Consider the following 25,313-nt stretch of genomic DNA (forward strand, 5'->3'; position numbering starts at 1 on the left):
ATAATGTAAAATGACATATTTGAGCACGTTTAAATAAAAACCTTTACCTAATCCTTATACCTGAATGAACACTTTACCCTGCTGCACAGTCAAACACTTCAGCACAAGCATAGTATCTGTTCCTCAGTTTGTTCTTAAAACAAATGTCACTACAAAACATCCAAACAGTTCTGTTCACATGTACCCCTCATCAATCTCATCAACAGGTTTGTAAAATGCAGAGCTAACCTTCTGTTACTGTCACAGTCTGCTAGAGTGGGGCTGTCTCAGATCAAAAGTGAATTTCTAGTGCAGCTTATATCTGCAAAATAACAATCCCGAAAACCTCATCTCCACATCAAAGTGCAGACAGGTTCAACGTGAGGTTCAGAGCTGTAAAGACTTCGATGCAGCAACTCTCCTTGGCATGCGGCGGCTCTTTTGTTCAGTCCTTGGTGTGGAGGGGACTGATTCCTCATAAAGAAATAATGACATTCCATTTAAAAATCTCTCTGAGGGCCTTCACTCTACTACTTTTTTATTTAATTTCCATTTCACATCTGTTCTGGAGATATTACATTTTATTGAAGATAAGTTCAAGATAATTCTTAAGCCTAAGGAAGCATAGCAATCTTGTCACCTTCGAAAAATCAAGAGTTCAAGTTGAGCTGTATTTACCAGCAGGTTTGACTTTTCAAATGCAGTTATCATTCACCCTGCGATGGACAGTTACCATCCAGTGCACATTCAACAGTAATGACTTCTCTCTGTATCTCACTTAGAGGGTGTGCTGTGTGACTTATTGGCTTAATGGAGGTTTTTGTTGTTTGTCTTGACTCATGAGAGACTATGAAGTATGAGGAAGTCTGGAACATACTGATAACTCTCCATAGAGGGCACACAAGGGTATCAACATATATAAAAAATTAAATATGGAACAGACAAAGGTAGACAAAGAAAGTACAAAAGATAAAATTATAAATGTATATATGTGACCCAGAACCACAAAACCTTAAGTGTACATTTTTCGAAAAAATTAAGATTTAAACATAATCTGAAAGCTGAAGAAATACGTTTTCCATTGATGTGTGTTTTTTTTAGGATAGGACAATATTTGGCTTAGATACAACTATTTGGGTGCAAACAGTGTTCGAACTATACCGTGTCCTTTGGGGGAGCCCACCTCTTTTTTTTTGGGGGGGGGGGGGGGGGGTGGAGGTCGTGCACATGCGCATGCCTCAAATAAGGACTTACAACAGCTACAAGTGTATGCACTATTATACATTATCGACACGAGTGCCTCAAAAAAGGACATATAATGACTTACAAAGATACATAACACAATATGCCCTATTATACTTTATCGACACAAATTGATAGGTCAGGAAGACAGCCTTGAATGATGTTGCGGTCTCCTCCGTTAATTTAGAATTCACCTCAATTACTTTATTTGCCAGAATCGCCTTTTGCTTAGTCAATGCCACTTCAATGGACATCTTGTGTGCAATGCTGTCCCTGTATTTATATATAATTTTTCGCGACTGGTTCTGAGCATTAATCATTAATCCACTCCTCAGACAAGTGCGTGCCAGGTACCTTTTCAGACAGAAGAAGGTTTTTTGCGTCCTTACAAGTTGCAACGAGTGGAAAAAAATGTGGCCCCTTTAAGAGCTGCGCGCTCCCTGTAAAACGGTATGCACTCTGTATGATAATGTATACAAGCGCGACTCGAATCCCCCATGTATGCAAGTAATCTCTGTTTGGAAATCATTTTGTTTTAATCTTGTTTGTTTTGTTTTGGTTACGCTGTGGACGGTGGAACATGGGACAGACAATTGCCCGAGTTCGATTGGAGAAATAAAACGAGTCTTTGTTAAATGTCAATCGCCTCCGTGAGTTTTGTCTGGCCTAATTACTTTGTGAGCTATCCATATTTTTCCCCCTCCTGACACAACGCGTTACAAAGTGATGCACCCCAAGCTTCCATCCTTAACACACAGCCATGCATATTGGCTCTTCCAGTCTCTCCACTGCTGGCTGTTCCAGTTTAACGCGAGAGAGGACTCGAAGCAAGAGGGGTTAGGATCCCAGAGATTACTTTTCTTCAGCTTCATGCGTTTTCACAGTGGGCTTGGCTTGAGGTTTACCAGTGCTTGCAGTTGCAAGTTAATTAGGTTTTAATCGCCGTCATGCATGAATGAATAATATTTTTGCCATCATAATCACATTACAAAACTGAAATTGCACTTAAAAATATTCACATTGTCAGTATTTTTTGAGACCCCCCAAAATTTCAGATTTCTCGTTTTCAGGGGAGCCCATGTCTTATTAAGGGGAGCCGAGCTCCCCCTAGCTCCCCCGTAGTTCGCACTATGGGTGCAAAAAGAAATCTAAATATTGAGAAAATCGCCTTTAAAGTTGTCCAAATTAAGTTTCAAAGCAATACATATTACTAATCAAGAAATTAAGTTGTGATATATTTACGGTAGGAAATTTACAAAATATCTTCATGGAACATAATCTTTACGCAACATCCTAATGATTTTTGGTATTAAAGAAAAATCGATAATTTTGACCTATACAATTTTTTTTTTTTGCTAATGCTAAAAATATACCCCAGCGACTAAAGAATGGTTCCACTTCGGAGTAGCTAGTCGGAGAACGTTTTGGGAACACCTCCAGCGTGACTGGCTCTGAATCATGTGTGTAATCAGACCAATGGATGGGTCAAAAAAGCATTGTCCTCCCTGCCCATGTTACATCTACCTTGGAGTGGAGCATTCAGAGTCGGCTATCGAGAAAAAGGCTGAACAACAGAAAAGCAAGTTGGATGAGTGCTTTCTGCGAAATTAGCTGGCACTCCATGCCGGAGCTTCCATGCTCTGCATGTTCTGGTGGGAGTGCACTGGGATAGGGTCCGTCTGCTACTAGTAACTTTATGCCTTGAAATGGAAGCTTTTCACTTCTTGGTGCGGAGACCGCCAGCTCGACCCAGTTAACTGCCCGATTGGTACAGTGCTGGAGTTCCTGCAGGCCCGCTTCTCCACAGGGTTGACCCACTCCACCCTGAAGGTCTACGTGGTGGCCATTGCAGCCTACCACGCCCCTCTCGGGTGGCCAGTCAGTGGGCAGACAGCCCCTAGTTACACGTTTCCTCTGCAGTGTGCTGAGGCTGAAGCTTCCGGTACATTCTCGTGTCCCCATGTGGGACCTGGCTGTGGCTCTCTGTGGCCCTCCCTTCGAGCCTATCGAGGAGATCTCAAATTGCCTTCTCACTACAAAAACGGTTTTCCTGTAAGTGATATCTCCTCTTAAGAGGAATGGGGACCTACAGGCCCTCTCCGTGGCCACGTCCTATATAGATTTTGCACCCAGTCTGGCCAAAGCTTTTCTCTACCCTCGAGTGGGGTATGTCCATAACGTCCCCTCTTCTACACCACGGCCTGTTGTACTCCAGGCCTTCACTCCTTCTCCCTATAGGGAGCCAGATCAGAAGAAGTTTAATTGTATGTGTCCATTGCAAGCACTGGATACATACGTCCGTCCACAGAACTGCCCTGTGGAGAAGGGCGGACCAGTAATTTGTTTGTTATGGCCCCCCTAAGAGTGGCCATTTGTAGAGGCCATTTCTACAGCCTACGAGTCCTCTGATCTCCCCTCGCCCCTGGGGGTCAAGACTCACTCTACCAGAGGTGTGGCGGCATCCAAGGCCTTCTTAGCGGGTGTCTCCATGCGGGACATCTGTGACACTACGGGTTGATCCACACTCCCAACCTTTCTCAGGTTCTGTAGACTGGATATGCAAGCCACTCCTGGCTCTTCCCGAATTAGCTGTGCATTTTCCCACACTAGACAGAGATTTGTAAGTCTGGTGGTGTGGGCATTCTCAATCCCAAAGCATTTTCAGATGCAGCTCGAGTTCCTGAAGAGGAACATCTCAGGTTACGTATGTAACCATGGTTCCTCGAGGGAACAAGATGCTGAGTCGCAGTGCTACACTTCCAGCATTTCTGCCGGTGCTTTCTTCATTCCTGAGACTAAATGCCGACTTTGCCACACATGCTTTTAAGCTTCCTGGTCTCTGACGTCACCTGCCGATGGTGTCTCGCCCATCCATTGGTCTGATTACAAACATGATTCAGAGTCGGTCACGCTGGAGACGTTCCCAAAGCGTTCTCTGATGCAGCTTGAGTTCCTGAAGAGAAACCATGTTTACATGCGTAACCTGAGACGTTTTGTGGTCCAGGGTCACATATTACATATTTAATTTACATATGTAGTTGTAATTTTGAGTACGCTTACATGTGCGTGAGGTTAGTTAGGGGTCGGAACATCCTGATGTTGATGTTGGGAATATCTACCTCTTCCATACTCCTGCACACAGAATGAGCAGATGCACATTTTACCTTCATCTATCCAGAATAAAAGTAAATTTTCAAAGCCAATTAAACAAAGAATGGTAGGCCAGTAAAGTCAGCTGAATAATGACTGGCATAACTCCCAGAAAAATATCAATGAATATTTTACAGACAGAAGTCTAGTGAAAACTGCAGTCCTGGACGTTACTAAACAGATCATCTACATCTGTGGACTGCAAAACAACATTCACTGTGATTATATGGTATGCCTAAAGTCAAGATAATTATCATTTATAAGGTTATTTATTTATTTTTTTGTTTATTTTACCTCTGCATAATTCTCTCTCTGGTTGTTAATAACACACAATCAACCAAAATTAATGGTACTTTTTTTTTTTTTTTTTTTTTTTTTGACCAGGGGCAAAATTTACCCTAAACTGATTTTCAGGTGCAGTTTTACCTCTTTAATTATAACCATAATCAAAACCATATTAAAACACAGAGCATGCCATTTACTTACATCAAATGCTTAAAACACATACTAATCTTCCTAACAGTCCTAAACTACAATGCAATAAAATATAGTGTAATATCAGTATAGAATACAACATGAAAGACTAAAACTTTTTTTGATAAAGCCTTGCTAATTTCTGACCGTGGTCAGCAGAACTCACTATAGGCTTGGCTGAACTCACTCTTAGTTGTTGTGCATATAAAGTAGTGAGAATACATAAAATGACAACTTTTGTTTTTTAATTTTACTTTATGTCAACAATTAATTTGGTTCTATTTTTATTTAACCTAAGGATTATATGTGTGTCCTGGTCCTCTAACCACTAAACATGCCTGGGGCTATAATTGGCTGAAAGAAAATAATTTCCAGAAACAACATTTGATGTCGATCCAGGAATATTCTGTAAATCACGTAGTGCAGGTTTACAGAGCAGAAGTGAGCTACTGTACTTCTCTCCAAGAGACTGTGGAAAATGCAAGGATCATTGACAGCACCTGAATGCTTGTTAAACCTCCAAGCTCTTTATTCCAACCCCTACCCTTAAAATAAAACCCATCGTTTAAGATTAATGTAATATGTGTTTGTAACTTTAATTGACTGCCTAATCAGAGCATGTGTAAAGAGCTCATTCAATGTGACTTTAGATATTTAATTGTTCTCTGATTAACAGTCTGTGCTTGATCACATGCTGAGACCAGTAGTCATGTATCGAACGTGAGGGGCATGTACAGATGCTTCTCAATAAATTGGAATGTCATGGAAAAGTTAATTTATTTCAATAATTCTACATACATTTTGAAACGTGTGTATTAAATAAATTAAATGAACACAGATGGAAGAAGTTTAAGTCTTTGGTTCTTTTAATTGTGATGATTTTGACTCACATTTAACAAAAACCCACAAATTCACTATCTCAGCAAATTAGAATACTTCATAAGACCAATAATAATAATAATAATAATAAAACATTTTTATTGAACTGTTGGCCTTCTGGAAAGTATGTTCATTTACTGTACTGTGGCATGGAGGTGATCAGTTTGTGGCTCTGCTGAGGTGGTATGGAAGGTTTCTCTGACAGTGGCCTTCAGCTCATCTGCATTGTTTGGTCTCTTGTTTCTCAATTTCCTTTTTCTCAATACCCCATAGATTCTCCATTTCACAATGGACCAACACCAGCAGATGACACTGTACCCCAACAGTCCATTTCTTCTTTTCCTTAGCCCAGGCAGGACCCCTCAGGAGTGACTTAACAAGAGGAATATGACAACTGCAACCAAATTCCTTCACACGTCTGTGTGTGGTGGCTCTTGATGCCTTGACCCCAGCCTCAGTCCATTCCTTGTGAAATTCTTGAATCGATTTTGCCTGACAAACCTTCCACTTAGCTTTCTGTTAACATGCTTGGATACAGCACTCTGTGAACAGCCAGCTTCTTTGGCAATGATTGGTTTGTGGCTTACCCTCCTTGTAAAGGGTGTCAGTGATTGTCTTCTGGACAACTGTCAGATCAGCAGTCTTCCCCATTATTGTGTAGCCTAGTGAACCAAACTGAGAGAAAATTTTTGAAGACTCAGGAAACCTTTCCAATTGTTTTGAGTTGATTAGCTGATTGGCATGTCACCATATTCTAATTTGTTGAGAATTGGAGGGTTTTTTTGTTAAATGTGAGCCAAAATCATCATAATGAAAAGAACAAAAGACATTGAATTTATTTAATACACAAGTTTCACAATTTCAGTTGAATTACTGAAATAAATGAACTTTTCCACAATATTCAAATTTATTGAGAAGCACCTGTAAATATGATATCGATTTCTATGTACATTGTGAACACACATGAATAAATACAAGATCTACCCTACTACACAGCATCAGTATAATAACTTAAATGATGTGGTTTTTACTCACAGTGACTGCAGATTCACCAGACTGTCAAACTGATTGTCATATATGTGTGACAGGGGATTGTTTGAAATATTTCTGAAACAAACACACAGAGAGACACAAATAGTAAAATAGTTATCGATGAAGTCCACACTTTGCTTCTGTGATTCATAAGGCCTGTCACTTTGTCTGAAGAGGCTTTCAACCAGTCAATGAATCACTGGGCAGTTCAGCACAAATGCAAAATGAACACTGAAGTATTGTGCCACTGAGAAATATCTATAAAAATATAAACTTGGAACAAGAACTGATAAACAACACCCTTTGCAACAGAAATAAAAAAAAGTGCAGAATGTGGCTCTTACAGCTGTTTCAGGTTCTGGAGGTTCTGGAACAGAGATGGAGGTAGGTCTTTGATCTTGTTCATAGACACGTCTCTGTAAATCAAGTCAAAGCAAGTTCAGCAGCTCATTTTTCAACTTAATCGTTCATGAAATAAATTAAACTAAAAAGAATAGCTTCAAATTGAAGATCTGTTCCAAGGTTTGTGCTTATCAGGCTGAAATTATTTCTGCAGGTGTCTCTCTTCTTGTCCCACAAATCTCAGCAAAGATTGGTTAAAAAAGATAGATCTATAGTGGCCCAGTAGAGCACAACACAACACAACACAACACATAGGACTAGTTTTGTTGTGTTGTGCTCATTTTTCTGTGTTGAGGCTTGTTTCCATTGTTTTGTGCTAAATTCGTTGTGTTGTGTCTTATTTCCATTGTGTTGCGGTTTGTTTCCTGTGTGTTGTGCTAATTCTGTTGTATTGTGGTTTGTTTTCAATATGTTGCGGCTTGTTTTTGTTGTGTTGTGCTAATTTCATTGTGTTGCATCTTGTTTCCATGATTTTTTGCTAATCTCATTGTGTTTGTTTTGTCATGGAGATTTAGTTCTGTTGTGCACTACTGGGCCACCATATATTTATTCTCCCACACATTGTTTCAACCCTGTATGACTTTCTTTCTTTCTTTTGCAGAAGACAGTATAAGATGTGCTGAATAATGTAGTTTTTTTCTATTTAACAAAAAAACATGAACAGGGAAAATGAAGGGGAAAAAGTGCTTCATAGACAAAATATGTGCACTATATTCATTGTCTTTTAAAGCCATGTGACTGCTTTGTCAGAATGAGCCAAACTTAACTTATTTACTCTGACTCTTGGCCTCGACCTTAGCTGTGAATCTATACAAACTTCTGCCCTTTTCTGCTTTTCATTTTGATATGCTTTTGCGTATGGGAGAAAGCCATGTAAACATTTTTCATCCTTTTTTCTGTTCCGGAGAAGAAAAAAGAAATACGGGTTTGGAACAACATGAGGGTGAGTAAATGAGAACAAGAGCCAGACTTTTCATTTGAAGGTGAACTAACCCTTAAAAGGCTCATAAATACAATCTCTTTCTTTCTGTCCAGCACACACATTTTATATAAGCAATGAACTGAAAAAATGGTGAAAAAAAATGTAATCTAGGGACTCCTAAAAATGAATGCCTCCATTTACTTGTGTGCATGTGTTTGTGTGTATACTCACAGGTCTATCAATCTTTGCATGTCTGTGAATGTTCCCTCCTCTATTGTGCTGATGCGATTTCTTCTCAATGCTCTAAACCGGAAAAAAAAACATGTGTATTGTAGCACTGCCTCAAAATATACCCCAATTCACCAAGGCCAAGTCAAATACTGTACATCTATATGTAAATCAGCTCTTCCTATTTGCTGGGTCTTAAGATCAAACTTAAGAACTATCCATCTGGTTCATGCTTCCAGGAACATTTTCCATATTGCTTGAGTACACAAGGACACACTGACAGTCCCAGATTAGGTCTGAAAAGCACTGGACGTATCAAAAGACATGCATTATTTACATATTTGGATAAATCTGGCCTGTGTTGATAACTACAACAGCTTTGAATTGAGATTGGATCAGATATCACAACAAACACACCGTCACTTCAGTCGATGTAAGGTTCAGTAACATACCGAACGAGTAGAAGAGAGAATTCAGCCTGTCAGATGCTGGAATATTCATTTACACTTCAATGAAATGAGTATTTTTTTTATTCTGAGTGTTTCTTTAACTATTGTATAAGCACATTTGAGTCATACACTCACATTCATTTATTTGCAAACTAATAAAAGTTCACCATGCATCTAAGTAAAAATAAATAATGAAATACTAAAATTGGTTAGTTTTCATTAAAAACAACTTCTGGGACATAAAAGTGCCTGTAGTTGAAGATGATGCTGCAGGCTCGGTCCCTCAGGACAGACTGTCCTTCAAACGTCAACATGTACATCTAAAACATGAGTAAATATTGTCATTTATTCACTTCCGATGTCTTTAATCTACTCAGGTCTTGAATTATTCAGTTTAACCTAAATCTGTATTTATTTGTGAGAGACACAGAAGAAGCTGTAGATGAGTCCCACTTCTGTCCCCTTCTCTCACTCTCAGCTGTGACAAATAAACAGTCTATACTGTAAATGCCCTGGATCCCATCCCATTAATGTGCATGTATGGTTTGTGGATACTCACAAGACAGTAAGAGAGGAGCAGTTCTTAAAACTAGACGCCCAGAGAGATGAAATTCTATTCCCCTCCATTTCCCTGCAGAAAGAAACAGCTTCAGTGATGTAAATACATTATTCTTTATGAAATATAAATATTTTATATCTATCTACTTCACATAGGATATCAAGATAGTTAAGTACTATGTTTTTAACTCACAGCCAGTTGAGACGGGGCATCTCAAGGCAAATCGAAGTTTTAGGAAATTGTTCGACAGAGTTATTTAATAAAGACCTGCAAAATATATAGATATGCAGACTCACTGTTGAGCAATACAATTCAATCAACAAAGAAATTACTTTACAATGAATGAAAAACAGGCATACACTTTCATAGGCCAATGCACAATAGCTTTGCATACTGTATATCAAAATTCATCATTTTGATATGTCTGCCAAGGTAAATTAGCAAGTCATCCTTACAGGAAAAATAATGATTTCAGGCCTTCAAAAGACTTCTGACGCATGGATGATAGTCTGTTTTCATCCAGAATCCTACACACAGACAAAATTACATCAAATAATTACAGAATACCAAAAATTTGAATGAGACAAAGAAAGAAAGAGAAATTGCAATTCCCAGCCGAATCACACCTGGCATCCAATTTGATCAATAATGTGAGTGTGTATGTGCTTTTCTACTTACAGCCACTCCAGACTTCTGAGGTCACTAAAGATTCCCGCTTTCAGAGATGCAATTCTGTTCTGACTCAAAAAACTGCATAAAAAAAACAAGAGAGAGACAGAATGAGACAAAGAGAAAGAGAAGGCCACATTAATGCAGATCTGATGTTTAAATGGGTTAAATGTGCCATTATTACAAAGACCCTCTGCTGTGACCATCACTACTGTTCCTCCTTCCTCTACTGTCTCCTTCCTTCCTTTCTGTCTCTTCTTTATATTAGCTGTCTGATTAGTATTAGTTTAATGTGGATTATGTATGTATTGAAGCACAACTCTGAATGTAAGAGCCCGTGAACACATTGAAGCATTAGCACTAGGAGGATGCATTAAAATTCATTCTTAGATCATGGATCTGTTCTGCCTGAATCAAGCCTAATCCACCATCCTCTTTGTTACATCCTCCTTTCCCTTCTTTTTCTTTTATATGAATGGGTAGATGATGAAAGCCTCAAGCTGGCTGATAGGAAGAAACAGATGGGACACTCATAATTACATAGACAGATTGTCAGCGATGTACAGTTACACAATTATTTAAACAGGAGCTCAGGGAAGGATGAATGTCATGTTATACACGACATGTCACTGATATAACTGTGCACAGTCTCACACACACAGTCGTTCCATTCATTTACACGTCACTCACAGTTTACGCAAAGAGATTAGTCCTGAAAATGCCCTCTTGGAGATCATTTCTATACTGTTCGTTTCCAAATGTCTGTGGAGAGAGAGAGAGAATATTCATTGCAGTTTGAGGTAGCGCTCTAGGTGCGCTCTGTATTTTTTTTGCCTCATTAAAAAAGTTTTACCCCTAAAGAAATGAATAGTCAATTGCAGCATCCTGCAGTCAAATATTGTTGTATAAAAGTTTTGAATAATGTATAATTTGTTGCCAGGTGCCTGGAAGCCAATTCAACAGTGTGTAGGTTTCATGGTTTTCATGGCATTTCATGGCTCTTCTCAGATAATAAAATAGTTTCTATTTAAATTAAATCAATATTGCATTTATTATTAAGTTACTGTGTAATGATTGGTCTATATTTAGTCAGTCAGTCATTTCTTGCAAGTTACAGTAAAGATATTTATAATGTTACAAAGGTTTTTGTTTAAAGTAAATGTAACAATTTTAAAAAGAAATGTTTCTTGAGCCCTAAATCAGCATATTAGAACAATTTGAAAAAACAGTCCACTGCTGAAAATCCAGCTTTGCCATCATAGGAATCCATAAAATATTAAAAATACATTCATACAGAAAACAGCTATTTCAAATTGTAATAATATTTTTACTCTGCTTTTTGATCAAATGAATGATGCCTTAATGAGCACAGAGACTTCTTTCAAAAACATCAGAACCAACCTCAAACGTTTGAATGGAAGTACACTTATAAACCCTTCAATTGGAAACAAATAATTCGCATAACACAGCATATTAGATATAAAATAGAACTATGTCTACACAATTAATGAACTATGGAGCTCGCATGCAGATCAAAAGACATACTACCTGTTTTTAATCTGTAGTTAATGTGTTGTACATATCTAAACCTTTCAAAGATCATTTTTGTTTGTTTGTTTGTTTAGACCAAACTATGACCATGCTGGTTAGCTACTCTATTCGATGCAGTGTCTGTCATTTATTATCATTAATTAATGAGATGTCTTGTGAGGGGTTCTCTCTGTCTTTCTTCATCTGTCTAAGAGGAAATGTTGTCTGGCTATACTGAGAGCTTCACAGCTGAACTTTGATGTGCAATAAAAACGTCATCCTGTCTGAAATCTACAAAGGAACTTGAGATTTAAAACCTCCACTGCACTTAGTGACAAATTAAGATTTCTTTTTTTTTCTTTTTTGTCAGCAGAAAGAAAAGATGTAAGGTAATGAGGAGTCTGAATAAAATAAGGTGCTATTATGTCGATGCATGGAGCTCTGACACACACAAACATAATCATGCACGTCTCAAATGATTTTATTTTCACATCTGACAATGGCAAGTGTATTGTTGGCCATGTAAACTCTTCAATTTGAACAGCTTGTTTTGCTTACATTGGGGAGAGACTATTATTCTTACAGTTTCCACTACAATTTGCAGTTCTTTTTAAAGTTATTATCCAACTGGCCAATTTCATAATTTCATAGGTGTTGTTTTGAACCCTTAAGTAAACACATACATACATATTCTGAAACCTCTCTGTTTGGTGTTTTATAGAAAATGGAAAACTCATCATTGCAAAGCTGTGGCTAATCGTTATATATAAATCATGACTTGAGCTCGAGGCAAGGAGAAATGATAAGAGATAAAAGAAAGAAGGATTAGGGAAGGAGAAGATGAGATGTGTCACTCACAGTCTCTCCAGGTGTCTGTAGCGGATGAACAGATCACGAGAGAGAGATTCGATCCTGTTACTGTTCAGTTCTCTGAAGGCAGCATGGGAGGAAAATAGCAACTATTACATTTGGAAAACAAATATAGTGATTTGTTTCTTGTTCCCTGTTGATTAAAAAAAGTTGCTGGTCCTAGTTGGCTCCGCTTGAGCCAGTTAGTACCTAATCGCCCTCTGAAACCAGTAACCCTGACATTTCAGAGTCTAGTTGTTATATATAATGGAAGAGTTATACTCTGTCATACTTACAGTGCAGTTACATTAGAGGACACAACAGGTACATGGAGGAGGTTTTTGCCATTACAGTTCACCTTCCGACCCTCACAATGACACACATCTGGATAGACATCTAACACTGAAAACAAATTGACATAAACAGGTCATTGGAGTGTTGCTCATCGAAAATAAATGCTGAATGGTACTATTTGCCAAGCAATAATTTCCATATTAATAATGATTATGGTTGGCTAGTCAATTTCATTTCATTTTAGATAAGAAGGGTAATGTGCACTTGTAAAGGTACTAAGTGTATAATTAAAATTCATTGACAGCGTGTGTATCTGTATGTGTGTGTATTTATCTGCTTTTATGAGACCAGCTATAATGTTTCATCTACAGGCTCTGTGCTAATAAGTATTTACATTATACTTCAGAAATCATTTGATAAAGACAGAATGCATGAAAGAGACAGAGACAGATTACCTTATGTCTTCCCGAAAAGATAAACTCCTGCCATTAACATGACAAAACTGGCTTTTGTCTCAGACTCTCTCAAACCCCTTTTGTGTTATCCATTAGAGTATAAAATCTATGTTCTTTTTATGCCTTGCTCAATCCATTTAAAAACAGTAGATCATCACAACGAGGGTCATAAGCTTTTGTTTCCCTGCTAAATAAAGTGCCATGTTTCATGCTTGCACCAGTTAAAATAAATAATGTGTACTGATGTTAAGCTGAAATCAGAGAGAGTGAAAATAAAATACGATTAAATTCTTTCACATTCCTCATTAATAAAGTAAACTGCTCCAGTTCTATTTTTGTTCAGTTCATAAAATAAAAAGTGCATCGCACTCATGTTAACTTTTTATTCTTGTTAAACTGTCACATTTTGTTTATTCTTTAAAAACAAAAAAAATAAAATATGCATATATTTTCAATGTGTCAAAGAAAAGAAACTGAAAGATCAACTAAATTTTATTCAGAATTTTGAAGCATTCATTATAAAAACACTGTTATAGTTGGTCATCCCATATATTGTTTGTCCATTGTGGTTTGACAGATTTTAAGAGTTTCTGACAGATTTGACAGATTTGAGACATCCACATCTTAATCCCCCGGTGAGACTGAAATAATCATTTTTCAACACATTCAGGCTCTTGAGACAGCTGTGTCTTTCTCACCTAACCTCGACAGTCAGGTAAAGCATTATTTCCTGCGAGTTTTTTATTTTTATTTTTTAGTACAGGTAAGTGTTTGTTTGGGATTGAAAAAGCATAATACTGCAAAAAGTTACTACATTCCAAAGTATAAACTAATATCTTGGATATCATTGGAATAAAACATACCATCCACTGTTACTCAGAACTGAACTGAAATTGAAAGGAATTAAGCATTCTACTTTAAAGAACCAATTGGATGGATTCACAAGTAGCATTTAATGATTCACCAGTGAATTTAATTGATATGAATGCAGCAGTTAACAACTCTCTGATTCAGAGATCTTGTTGGTGCAACTCTCAATTGAACAAATAGCTGTTGGGACTTGCCCATTTCAAAACGAACAAAGAAACTGTATTTTAAAAATGTTTTTTAAAGTGTGCTGCTGACCACTGATTTAAAATAGATCATACATATTTAGGTCAGTGGTTCATAATAATTCATAATAATGTTGAACTGAGCTGCATCACCGACATTCACCTTTATCGACTAACTACAGTAAATAGTAGTCCTTATAAACAAGTACTTGTAAAATATACAAAGTCTTGAATAAACTTTTGAATGTACTTATTGTAAGCAGACATTGCAACTGGTGTATACAGGATGTACTTCATCCTCCATTGCTTCAAATCTACCATCATTATTCCAGTGAAAGGTTCCTGAATGAATATCCCCCCGTGGCGCTCACTTCCGTTGCTATGAACTGCTTAGAGTGGCAGGTCAAGGCATACATCAAAGCCTCCATCCCAGCTCTTCTGAACCCGCACTAGAATGCCTATAACCACTCAACCGAGAATGCCATAACAACCGCAATTCATCTCACACTCGGGTCACCTGGAAAGTAAAGACCCCACTTCAGGATGCACTGATTTCAATTCAGCTTTCAACACAATCTTACCACACACCCTAATCAACAAGCAGAACCTTTTCCCGCTGGTGCGTCACGGGGGAGAGAGTTTTCTTGACAGACTCACTCTGGCCTAGAGAAGTTGTGTTGGTGCTGACAGAAATGCCTTGTAATGGATAGTAAATACTGTCCAGTACATCACTGTGACCCTGTTTCCACCCTACGGAAGGACCCCATTTATCTATCAGACCCGAGGCAAAGGAACATCTAGCATTTTCTTTCCACAGGCAGTCAGCATTTATCAGCACATGCCTGCACAGATTCCATATATTACACACACATTGCGTCATTTATTCTCTATTATCACCCACATCTGTATTATAAGTTCAGACATGTTCAAATTCATTGCAAGAATTAAGGGCGATTGCTTGAATGTAGCTTGAAAGCTGTCATCGTTTGTGTACTCAAAAACTTCTGGCTCTGATTGTACGAACAAAGACATTCTTTTAAATATATGTTTAAATGTTGTGTTCTGCAGAAGAAACAAAGTCATACAGGTTTGGAATGCCACGAGAGTAAGAAAATTAAGACAATCTCCTTAACTCTGGAGTGCTATAATATTGAATAGGACCGTATTTGTCATTGATCATTTTAAACTGTGTATTTGGTTTTAAAGAAACATTATCCATTGGAAATCAATCTGCATGTAGAACATGAGACAAGCAGAGATAGGGGCTTAAATATAGAGTGCTTTTTAATGAAAGCTGCGCTGCAGAACTTGGGTCTCTTTATCGCCATCTGTGGTCGAAATGTAAAATTACAGAGCATTTTATTTTATTATATTTTCCAGTCAGTTATGCTGCAGTATACCTCAAAAAATACAAATCATTCTACAAAAAGGATTCAAAAAAAAAAAAAAAACCTCTGCAGAACTCTGCCTTGTTTCCTCTAAGGTTTTACAGTAGTGTTGTGAGAATATCACTTCCCTCTCAGCCCAGATAGGACAGTTTCTTTCAGAAATCAGCAGCAGTTTATTGCTTGCCATGAAACTCAAAGCTCTGTTTTGCTGTGCTACTGAATGACTGTATGAACAAGAGATTTTCAAATGGGTATGTGTGGAAATGTTCAAAGAAAAATGGTATGAAAATGCTAATTTTAAATGTACTTTTTTATGTAATGAAATTACATTTTATTACAAAAGGGGTCCTTGCAGGGGATGCAAGGAGTATTAAGGAGCTAGGAGTGTCAAACACATGTCCAACCAGCTCCAACACAACTGCCTGGAAGTTTCTGGCACTCCTAAAGACTTGATTAGTTGGATCATGTTTGTTTAATTAGGGTCTTCAGTCATATGTGATAGTAGAGGGCAGGCACCAAGCTAATAAGAAGTATATTTACCCTGGAATTAGACATCACCACCATCACCCTTTTCTCCTATCAATCTCTAAAAGCTTTCTTTTAGTTTTTCTCTCACTCCTGTCCTGGCACTGCCGGGTAATAATGTTCAAATGATCTGAATTTGAGTTCATGCCACTATGGTCAGTCTATTAACACTGCACCAGCCCTCTTGCCAGCCGAAAGTAATTGGTGGAAACCAAAGGCTTTGCTATCTTAATACAGCTTAGGTGGGTCAAGAACCTTTAAGTAAAAGGGCTTCACTTGGGCAACAAAAAGAAAGATTGAGTTTTCTGAGGAAGGAATTTTTGCAGTAATGTTTTGATTCTCATACATAATGGAGCTGGCGTAAACACAAAAGTGCAAATCAGTATTTATGACCTTCCTGGTGACTTCATTTAACCCAATCTGTTTGCAGTCTGTTGAGAGAGCGTGTCGTATCATCAGACTTCAAGATAACTGTCCCCAAGCAAACCTGCATTGCTCCCACAATAAAGCAACCTGAACCTGGCTCTTCTACCCTCGGGCCCTTTCCTTTTCCATATGCTACACTGTTGTAACACCTCTTGCATTAAGAGTGGATTCTCAAGATGAGCATTTTCTTTTTGCAGAGAACTGCGGCAGGTCTTTACTGAATACAGGTCATCACTTTTGCCCTCTGTACATTTTAAGCCTAGCATATTTACATATGTAGGCTATATATAAAAAAGACATTACAGATGCATCACTACATTTTAATTGCACAGTTATGGAGACAATAAAACATTTAGCTGAACTGGATGCTGAGTTTACATTTCAGTTCTGTTTAACACATTTTCATTTTTTCACTCTCTTTGCAGATTATTGTAGGCAGCAAACCTCATTAAAAAATATTGTGTGAGTTGTCAAGTTTAAATTTCTTTCTCGTTCTTTTCCTTCCCTTTCATCCAGGCAAATGTATCTCTTTTGGGTGACTTTTTCATTTAGGCCAATTTGCTTAGAAGTTTTTATAATCAAATCAGAAGTGTGACAGATTGGTTTGTTGCAGAGTTTGAAACAGTTTGTTGTTTGCATTTTTTCAAAAACAAATTGATCTTCAGAAGTGAGACAATGAAGCGTGTCCAATAAATTCACCAAACTAACACATTGCCTGTGTCCTTCTTTCTGGCACTCAAATATGAAAGAAGGACAAACAACTCAATGAGTTCTTGAAGCTGAACTGTAAGAGCCATATTCATATAGTTCTATCAGTTGAGAAGTGTCATATAGGGTTATTTTAGAAATAAATTTCTACAAATTTAAGAGATTGGCCAAATAAAACTATTTCTGTTTGTTAGAATTTCAAAGCAGTTCTCAAGGGAATAAAAAAGACAACTTTTCCCATTAAACATTTCAATGAAATATGATTTAAAATCAGAGGAAGTGCACATTATGTTCTTAACTAATCTTTACTGTCCTGTTCAATAGGCAAATAAGAAAATAAAAAGAATATATAAAGAAAGAAACCTAATTCTAAAATCAAATAACACCCAATGATAAAGCCACACAATAACATCTAGTGTTAGCATCACTTTATAACACCTATAGATAATACCCAGTGATAGCACTCAAAGGATCTATTCCATCTAACCGAGAGTTGGTAAGTGTTAAACCCATCTCACATTCATGGGTTTACACACCTTTATTTCTAAGAGGAGTATTATATAGATTATATAGAAAGCAAATGAAAACTGTGAACAGAAAGCCTTGCTCACATGTCTTTTTTTTGTATAGCAGAGAAACATTGTGCTGCAGGACTCAACACAACATAATCAGCCTTTAATGACTGTATATGTAGTCTTTTTGGATGTTTATCCTTAATCAATTCACAAATACATGCAAAGATAAAACAAATGAAGAGGAAAAGAGGAAAAGAGGAAGGAAGGACAAATGAGAATACTTACTGCACTCTTTCGACTCCTGGACCCTTGTTTTCATGAAGGCATCAAACAGATGGGGCCAACCACTGTTATCCACTGCAACACACACACACACACACACACACACACATTTCTGATATTGACACTTATTTATCTTGAATATTCATATTTCTGTGTGCATGTGTACGAAGCTGGGTAGTAACTGAATACGTTATCTGGATTATGTAATCAGGTTTCAAAAAAGAAATACTTGGAATTAGAATTACAAAAATTACATTTTTAATTAAACTTCATAATTACTTTTTATTATTATTACATGAATACATAATATACAATAGCAAATAATTATTCATAATTTATTAATTCTGCCTAATTCCTATTTTTCATTTTTTTAAATGTTCCTTACTAAAATAGCCTACTGCTTATTTACATTCAGTATATTCACATTCAGTCAATCACATGTAAAAATATATATGTCCTTGAATATATATATATATATATATATATATATATATATATATTTTTTTTTTTTTTTTACATGTAATATAAGCATTACCAAACTTTTTTTGTCATCTGAACATCTTTCACCTAATATATTTGGTGAAAGTATATACACTTCATGTTATTAATTACAAGGAATGGAATATATTTTTTACACACTTTATTTTTATATAAATATTGTATAGGATCATTCTATTTAAATTAAAAAGTAGTCTGAATATTTAACCTAAAATGTATGATGTAATATATTACGTTACACACACATAGCTCTGCATGTGTATGTGGGTGTCTGTTAATGATGATATAATGATATAATGTGGAAATTTCTGCACACTTGCATTATTGTGCATGCATTTGTATATACAAACTATTGTCCGTATGTCTTGCCCACAGTCTTACCGCAGTTCTCTTCGTCTGCTCCATTGGGACAGTCCTGCTGCCCGTTGCAGTGCTGTGGTTGAGGCAAACACACTGACAGATTCCCACATGGAAACTGACCCAATGGACACATATCAGAGCCTGAAGAATCTACATTCACACAACACATCCATTAACAGAAACAAGGTGATGCCAATATCTGCTCAGACATGGCTTTAGGTTTTGACTTAAATTAAGTACATTTTTATTACTGTCAGAATAAACAACAACAGAATTAGTCATAAATAAATACAATTGCGATGAAAATTTTTGAATATGTTTTCCAGAATTAATCAAATCCAAGTGAGAGACACATTTCAAACAGTCCTGACTTAATCAATCAGCCAGCAACATTGATTCATTTATCACATTACACTGAATGAGTCCCTGTCCCTGTCCCTGTCCTTGGTCTTTTCCTTGTCTAAATCTCTCTGCATGCTGTTTGTTCAGTGCTCAACTTCTCAACTCAAGCTGTCTTTTTTGTGGATGTGGAATATGAGAGATACATAAATACATACACATCTTCAAATGGCAAATAAACACGTATAAAACACAAAATCCCTGGTCAAACATATCTTGTAGTTACATTGTATTGCTTAGAACTGATTCCCAACTGAAATAATGCGAATGTTGTTGTCGTCCCTTTCGTTGCACTTCTGGAGGTCAGAGTTCACGATGCAGGTAGGTCACGTGACTGATGGAAGACTTAAGTTGGTTAGTGGTAACCCTGCCACCACTCGCGTGACCTCTCAGCCTCATGACAGCATCACATTGTACAGTATGTCTCAAACCCATGACATTACAGGACTCTGCAGCTGTGATGTAACACCTCGGGAATGTAAGGTTCTGAATAAGTGTGGAATCTTACCTGATAATCAGTTTTTAATATGTAAATCTTTACATTCAAACCTGAGATATGCAACCAATGAACAGGTTTCAAACCCGTTGTATCTGCCACTTCCAATAAAAGATTCTATTAAAGTAACACAACAAAAGTCAACCAGCCAGGATTACAGTATATTGAGAGAAAGTTATTGAACTGGAATCATGCGAGGAAAATAAATTAAGTATTTTTATAAAGCTCTTAAAGTAAAAGCTCTCAAAGCTCTCTCCGCTCTGCAGGGTACTTAGACAGGTTTTTTTTTTTTTTTTTTTGCATTTGGATTGAGGAGAAGTTTACATTGCTTCAGGTTTATCTATCATATTTCATCTGAATAACTGTGTTAGACATCTGGAGGATAATATCTGCCAGTATGTGACTGGAGAACATCGTGTCTATATTATTGTACATCAGGCAATTCATTTTTTTAATTACTGTGTTTAAATGAACTTATGAGCACTTCATTATGAAATAATTATAAAGCTATGAACATAATATCTTATAATCTAAGAAAAACTTCTAAAGCAGTGGTTCTCAGCCTTTGGCATCCCCATAGTTGAAAACCACTAATCTATGCCACTTTCTTCATATTTATTTATGCAGTATTTATTTAACTAAGTGTGTGCTATTGATTTATTCATTTACTTCTTTGTAACTCATTTCTGATGCTGGGTCACTGTTAAAATACACAGTCGGGGATCAAATATTTATGGGTAAGATTCCTTTAGCCCACAGTGAGTATGATATACCATAGAGTCTTAGAGGGTCCTTCTCAACACAAACAAGGCAATGTTGTCTCCCCCTGAAAACAGTCTTGATGACATCATAGAAAACAGTGGCATTTCGTTTGCTTTCATTCTTTGACTCTTTGACTTTAGTCACTGTCCGTTCCACATTCCTCATTCTGCTTTTCATCTACGCTATGTTCTAGTCAATGGACTCTCTCTCTTTCTGTCTGCAGGATGAATATAAAGCAGTGGTTGGTCTATGTAAAGCTCCGGGGAGCTGCTGTCATGTAGCACAGACACCTCTACACATCCCCATCAAATCTAAGGGTCTCTCTCCATTATTCACACACACACACACACATGTAAACACTTGAATAATCCTCTTGAACACCTTGCCAATATACTCACAGCTCTGCCATCATTATCAGGTAGTAAGTCAGTCATGTATATGCTAAGTCTGTCTGCCCCGAACTACACACTAGTCAATTAGCTCACCTCTCCAGCACCGTAACCTTCACACTCTGGTGTTTCCTTCTTGAAATCTCTCAAACACAGGCAGGCACAAATTAAAACACATCTGCTTGCACATGCACAGATGATCTGCATTGTCAACTTTTCACCATGACTAAAGAAAATCTGTGAGACAAGAAAAATAAATCTAACTTGATGTGTGACTCTGAAACGGAAAGGTGTGTTTGCCGCACTCTCTCTCTATCACACACCATCATGCAGTCCAGAATCTAACTCGCTCTAGTTTATCACCTTAAGGGAGATACATTATATCCAGTGCAACTGTTTTGTCATGGGGGCAGTATCCTAAAAGAGACAACTTTGTACTCATATCTATGTGTAAAATGTTCGTATTATGACCTTAAAGTATGATCATGTTCCTAAAGTATGAACCATTCAAGGGTAAATAAATAAAGTGAAAAGATGTCCCTTTTGAGGATACCGTCCTTGTGTATAGCTATGTTGTACTAATGTTTAACTTACATGCAGTTTTAGCACATTTTTCTGAGGGTGCCCATATAGCCACCGTTGGGCCCAAGGTGACTATTGTATTGTATAAGTAAAATAAAAATAGACTGATACATTTAAACTGATTGATTGGACGCAACATTCATTTTAATTGTCCTACCTATCGTTAAACACAAATTAAATAAAATTGTTTCTCAGAGCTGGGACAATTGATATGCAGTATAAATATTTTGAGTTCATTAAGTCATCAATGTATCTTTCTTGCTTTCTTTTTTTAAATTGCTCAATTCAGCGTATTTCTGGGATGAGGCAGATTCCAACCTGGAAACTACTTCTTCATCAGTTTATTTTGCAATTTGATTGCATGCATGAGATTATTTTCAAACGACCACATTCTGCTCATGGACACACTTCATGCTCCTCTACCCAATATGACTCATTCCTCTTTGTCCTAGTACAGGCATCTATTAAGAATTCATCCAACCTTCAAGGCTAAGCATTAATGACGTCATTTAAAATAAGATGCTGCCATAAAAAATAAAAATAAATAAACGTTCTTCAAAATACAAAAAACTCTATGTGCTCTTCTGGGGTGTATTTCAGAAAGGATGATCAACAAACTCTGAGTTAAAACGTGAACTCTGAGTTGACTTATACCCTGAGATTGGCGTTTTAGAACAGCGGAACAGAGTTGTTAAATCCACTCGGAGTAGGTTGTCTCTAGGGTTTAGTGCGTGCACCGTGAGGGGAAAAAAATGTTCAGCAGCTTTTTCCACATAGTCTAATTCTTTTTCACATAAATAAATGTTATCTAATGCAACATGCAACATTTCTTAAATAGGTTAATGAAAGACATTTTACTTCTTTTCAGAAGCAAACCGCAAAAAGGCAGAGACTTGTAAAATGGGAGGAGAACCTGCACCAGCATCACTGACAGATGAAGAGGAGAGGGCCACAATACCGAGCATTTATCTTGCACTACCTTTCCATCTGGCATCCTTCCATTCCATAAGGTAATCAGCTTCATTTTCAGAAGGTGTGACGGTGAGAACATGCGTGTAATCAATGCATCCAACCACACTGGAAATCCTAAAGGAAGTTCTAATTATTAGGTTTCTTAGAGGTCTCAACCAGATGTTATCAAGTGAACCCCATTTAAAAATGTTAGACTAACGTTCAAATAAATTTGCATGTGGATATGGCAAAATAAACAAATCAAATTGAATCCTCTCCTGAGTAAGTCCCCACAAACTAATGCAGCCTCCTCATCAGGATCCCTTATAAAAAGACACGCCATTTTTGCCACATTGACTGTGTCTGCATGATTAAAATGAAAGTGGTCCGGTGAGAAAAATAATCCTGTTTACTTTTTCATTAAGATTATTTTTCAGAATTTTTACTCACCAAGAGGTTTAGTTTTGCCTTTTATTGAACGAAAATACTGAGTTTCCCTTTTTCTGGGGTTAACAAACTCTTGAGTTTCCAACAAAACCCACCTTCTGGAATACACCCCTGGAGACAGGTATAATAATTGACCTCATCAAACAAGATTTCTAAATACCAAAGGACTTAAGCTGCTGTTCTCTAAGCAGAGACTCCCTAACTGATTAATGGTTTTAGAAGGTCACGTTAAACCCCAAAAGAAAAAGTGAAACATTTACAGATGTATTTAGCCTTGATTAACATCTGTATAAGCTTTCAAAAAGACAAATGAACAAGATAACGATGTACATATAGGACTAAACTGATAATACAATTCTGGCCGATATAAACACTGATAGTTGTTATCATGTCATGACTAATAACCAATAATTAAACACTATATATGTATGTATGTATATATATATAGGCTTATTAAATTATTATTTAGGCTTATTTTAGGCTTATTACATTATTATTACTTTTGAATATTGTACTTTAAGTGATTATTTGATGACAGCAGAGAGGAAAAATGAGAATGCACAATTAAATATTCAATACTGAATGATACCAATAGGTTCAAAAATTAAACTCATATGGTACTCTAGATATAGATACCAATCTTCTCACGTAAATTAGGGTAATTTTAATAACCAGAACAAAACTCTGCAAGCCAACAGAAGGATTTCAAAGACAATGTATGAGGTGAGAGTGTCATAGAAGGATGCGTACATTCTCCAGTCCTTGAGGGAATACTGAATTCTTGATTCATACTTGTGACTGTCCATGACCCAAAACACAAAAGATTATGGATCATGAGAGATGCCAGAGGTCATATCACAGAATATAAAATCTCCAGACAAGTGAATAAATATGGTGTTGCTTTCCAGCACCTTGGGGAATTTTGCACAGAGTGTGTTCTTGCATGTGTGTATCTGCGTCCATCAATCTTCTGACTTCTTAATAATTCAACACACCTTCTCTCATTCTCTCTCTCTCTCTCCCAACCACACACACACACACACACACACACACATTTGTACCTGTTTTAGGAGATACTCTTATGTGCACAATCTTATCTAAAACAGGTTGAGTTTCTCATAATGAAAAAATACCAAACAATTACAGCATATCTATAAAAGCTACATGGAAACCTCAACAGGACGCACATACTGTACTGGATCATCAAACATTTCTTTACTAACATTAAAACTAAAATTAAAATGCATATGTGCAAGTCATTTCTGCAGACTATCCATTCACAAAAGTGCCATATAAAAGTAGAACCAGCGTTCCATTTCTTTCCAGCATAATTCTTACAGGCATTGATATACAACCTCTAATTATATTAATTAAAAGGTCTGACCCGAAAGGCAGATCCAACTGACTGAAGCTCATTTACATTGTAAAAAGCATTTATATTCATTCAGTCACATTTATAAAACCATTCTCGACTCGTACTGATAAAGCTTTTTTGAAAAGTGCAACCCATTAACTATAGTGACTCATTCAACAGATGGTTCATTCTCTCATTCATCTGCCATGCGGTTACCTGTGTTCAGAATGAGAAAGCCATGTCAGATACAGTTAGAGATGAAGAGACGGAGTAGAAAAACATTAGTGGGTCTTACCTGAAAGAAAAGCAAGGGAAAAGGAGAGAGAGGAAAGGAGGAGAGGAGGAAGCATGATGCGTGGTGCTCTGAGAGACAAGTGAGTGTGTATCTCCTAGACTGCTAGTTGCTGATCTGAGCAATGGAGACACACACACACACACACACACACACAGAGAGAGAGAGAGAGAGAGAGAGAGAGAGAGAGAGAGAGAGAGAGAGAGAAACTCACATCTATATCACAGAGATAGCACTTGGACATGGAGAGATACTCTCTTCCAAACCAGCATGATTTCTAAATACACACTCACACACATGTGCTTGCGTAAGGAAAACCATGCTCTGTCTATTATTTGAGGCATGTGGTTCCCAATCCTGGTCCTGGAGAACCCCAAACACTGCTCATTTTAGATGTATCTTTTTCAAACAAACCTGATTCAACTCATCAGCTCATTAGTGATGACTCCAAGACTTAAAATCTGTGTCAGATTAGAGGGACAACCAAAATGTGTTGGGGTGTTCTCCTGCAGGACCAGGATTGGGAACCACTGATTTAAGGCATCCTGTTGCTACTTTGCTTTTAAGACTTTGTAAGGTAGAGAGTATTTTTAATGTTGACAACAGAAATGTGCATGTGTATATTTGTCTACAGAATGTAAGAGGCAGAAACACAAAGGTTGTATTTTATTTATTATAAATTGTAAAAACTACTATATGGTAAAGATCCCTCTAAATTAGCAGGAATTTGCACCATCTTAGTTAGCTGTGTGTAATGCAAGCAACGTACTTAAG

The 25,313-nt window shown here is 37.1% G+C and overlaps 1 protein-coding gene across 1 annotated transcript in view; it reads right to left on the bottom strand.

The window, feature by feature from the left end:
• LOC113049549 (relaxin receptor 1-like) overlaps positions 1-24,668 on the bottom strand; it is a 31,695-nt gene extending 7,027 nt beyond the window's left edge. The window contains exons 1-14 of the mRNA XM_026211981.1: positions 24,543-24,668; positions 18,889-19,017; positions 18,013-18,084; positions 12,661-12,766; positions 12,374-12,445; positions 10,676-10,747; positions 9,995-10,066; positions 9,772-9,843; positions 9,509-9,583; positions 9,317-9,388; positions 8,312-8,383; positions 7,101-7,172; positions 6,760-6,831; positions 4,282-4,353 (exon numbers count right to left, since the gene is read on the bottom strand). Of these exons, the coding sequence (XP_026067766.1) occupies positions 4,282-4,353; positions 6,760-6,831; positions 7,101-7,172; positions 8,312-8,383; positions 9,317-9,388; positions 9,509-9,583; positions 9,772-9,843; positions 9,995-10,066; positions 10,676-10,747; positions 12,374-12,445; positions 12,661-12,766; positions 18,013-18,084; positions 18,889-19,017; positions 24,543-24,597 (1,085 nt within the window). The 5' untranslated portion in view covers positions 24,598-24,668. The remainder of the gene's footprint in view (positions 1-4,281; positions 4,354-6,759; positions 6,832-7,100; positions 7,173-8,311; positions 8,384-9,316; positions 9,389-9,508; positions 9,584-9,771; positions 9,844-9,994; positions 10,067-10,675; positions 10,748-12,373; positions 12,446-12,660; positions 12,767-18,012; positions 18,085-18,888; positions 19,018-24,542) is intronic.
• Between the last annotated feature and the right edge of the window lie 645 nt (positions 24,669-25,313).

The sequence above is a fragment of the Carassius auratus genome, chromosome 30 (genome assembly GCF_003368295.1).
Source record: "Carassius auratus strain Wakin chromosome 30, ASM336829v1, whole genome shotgun sequence".
NCBI lineage: Eukaryota > Metazoa > Chordata > Actinopteri > Cypriniformes > Cyprinidae > Carassius > Carassius auratus.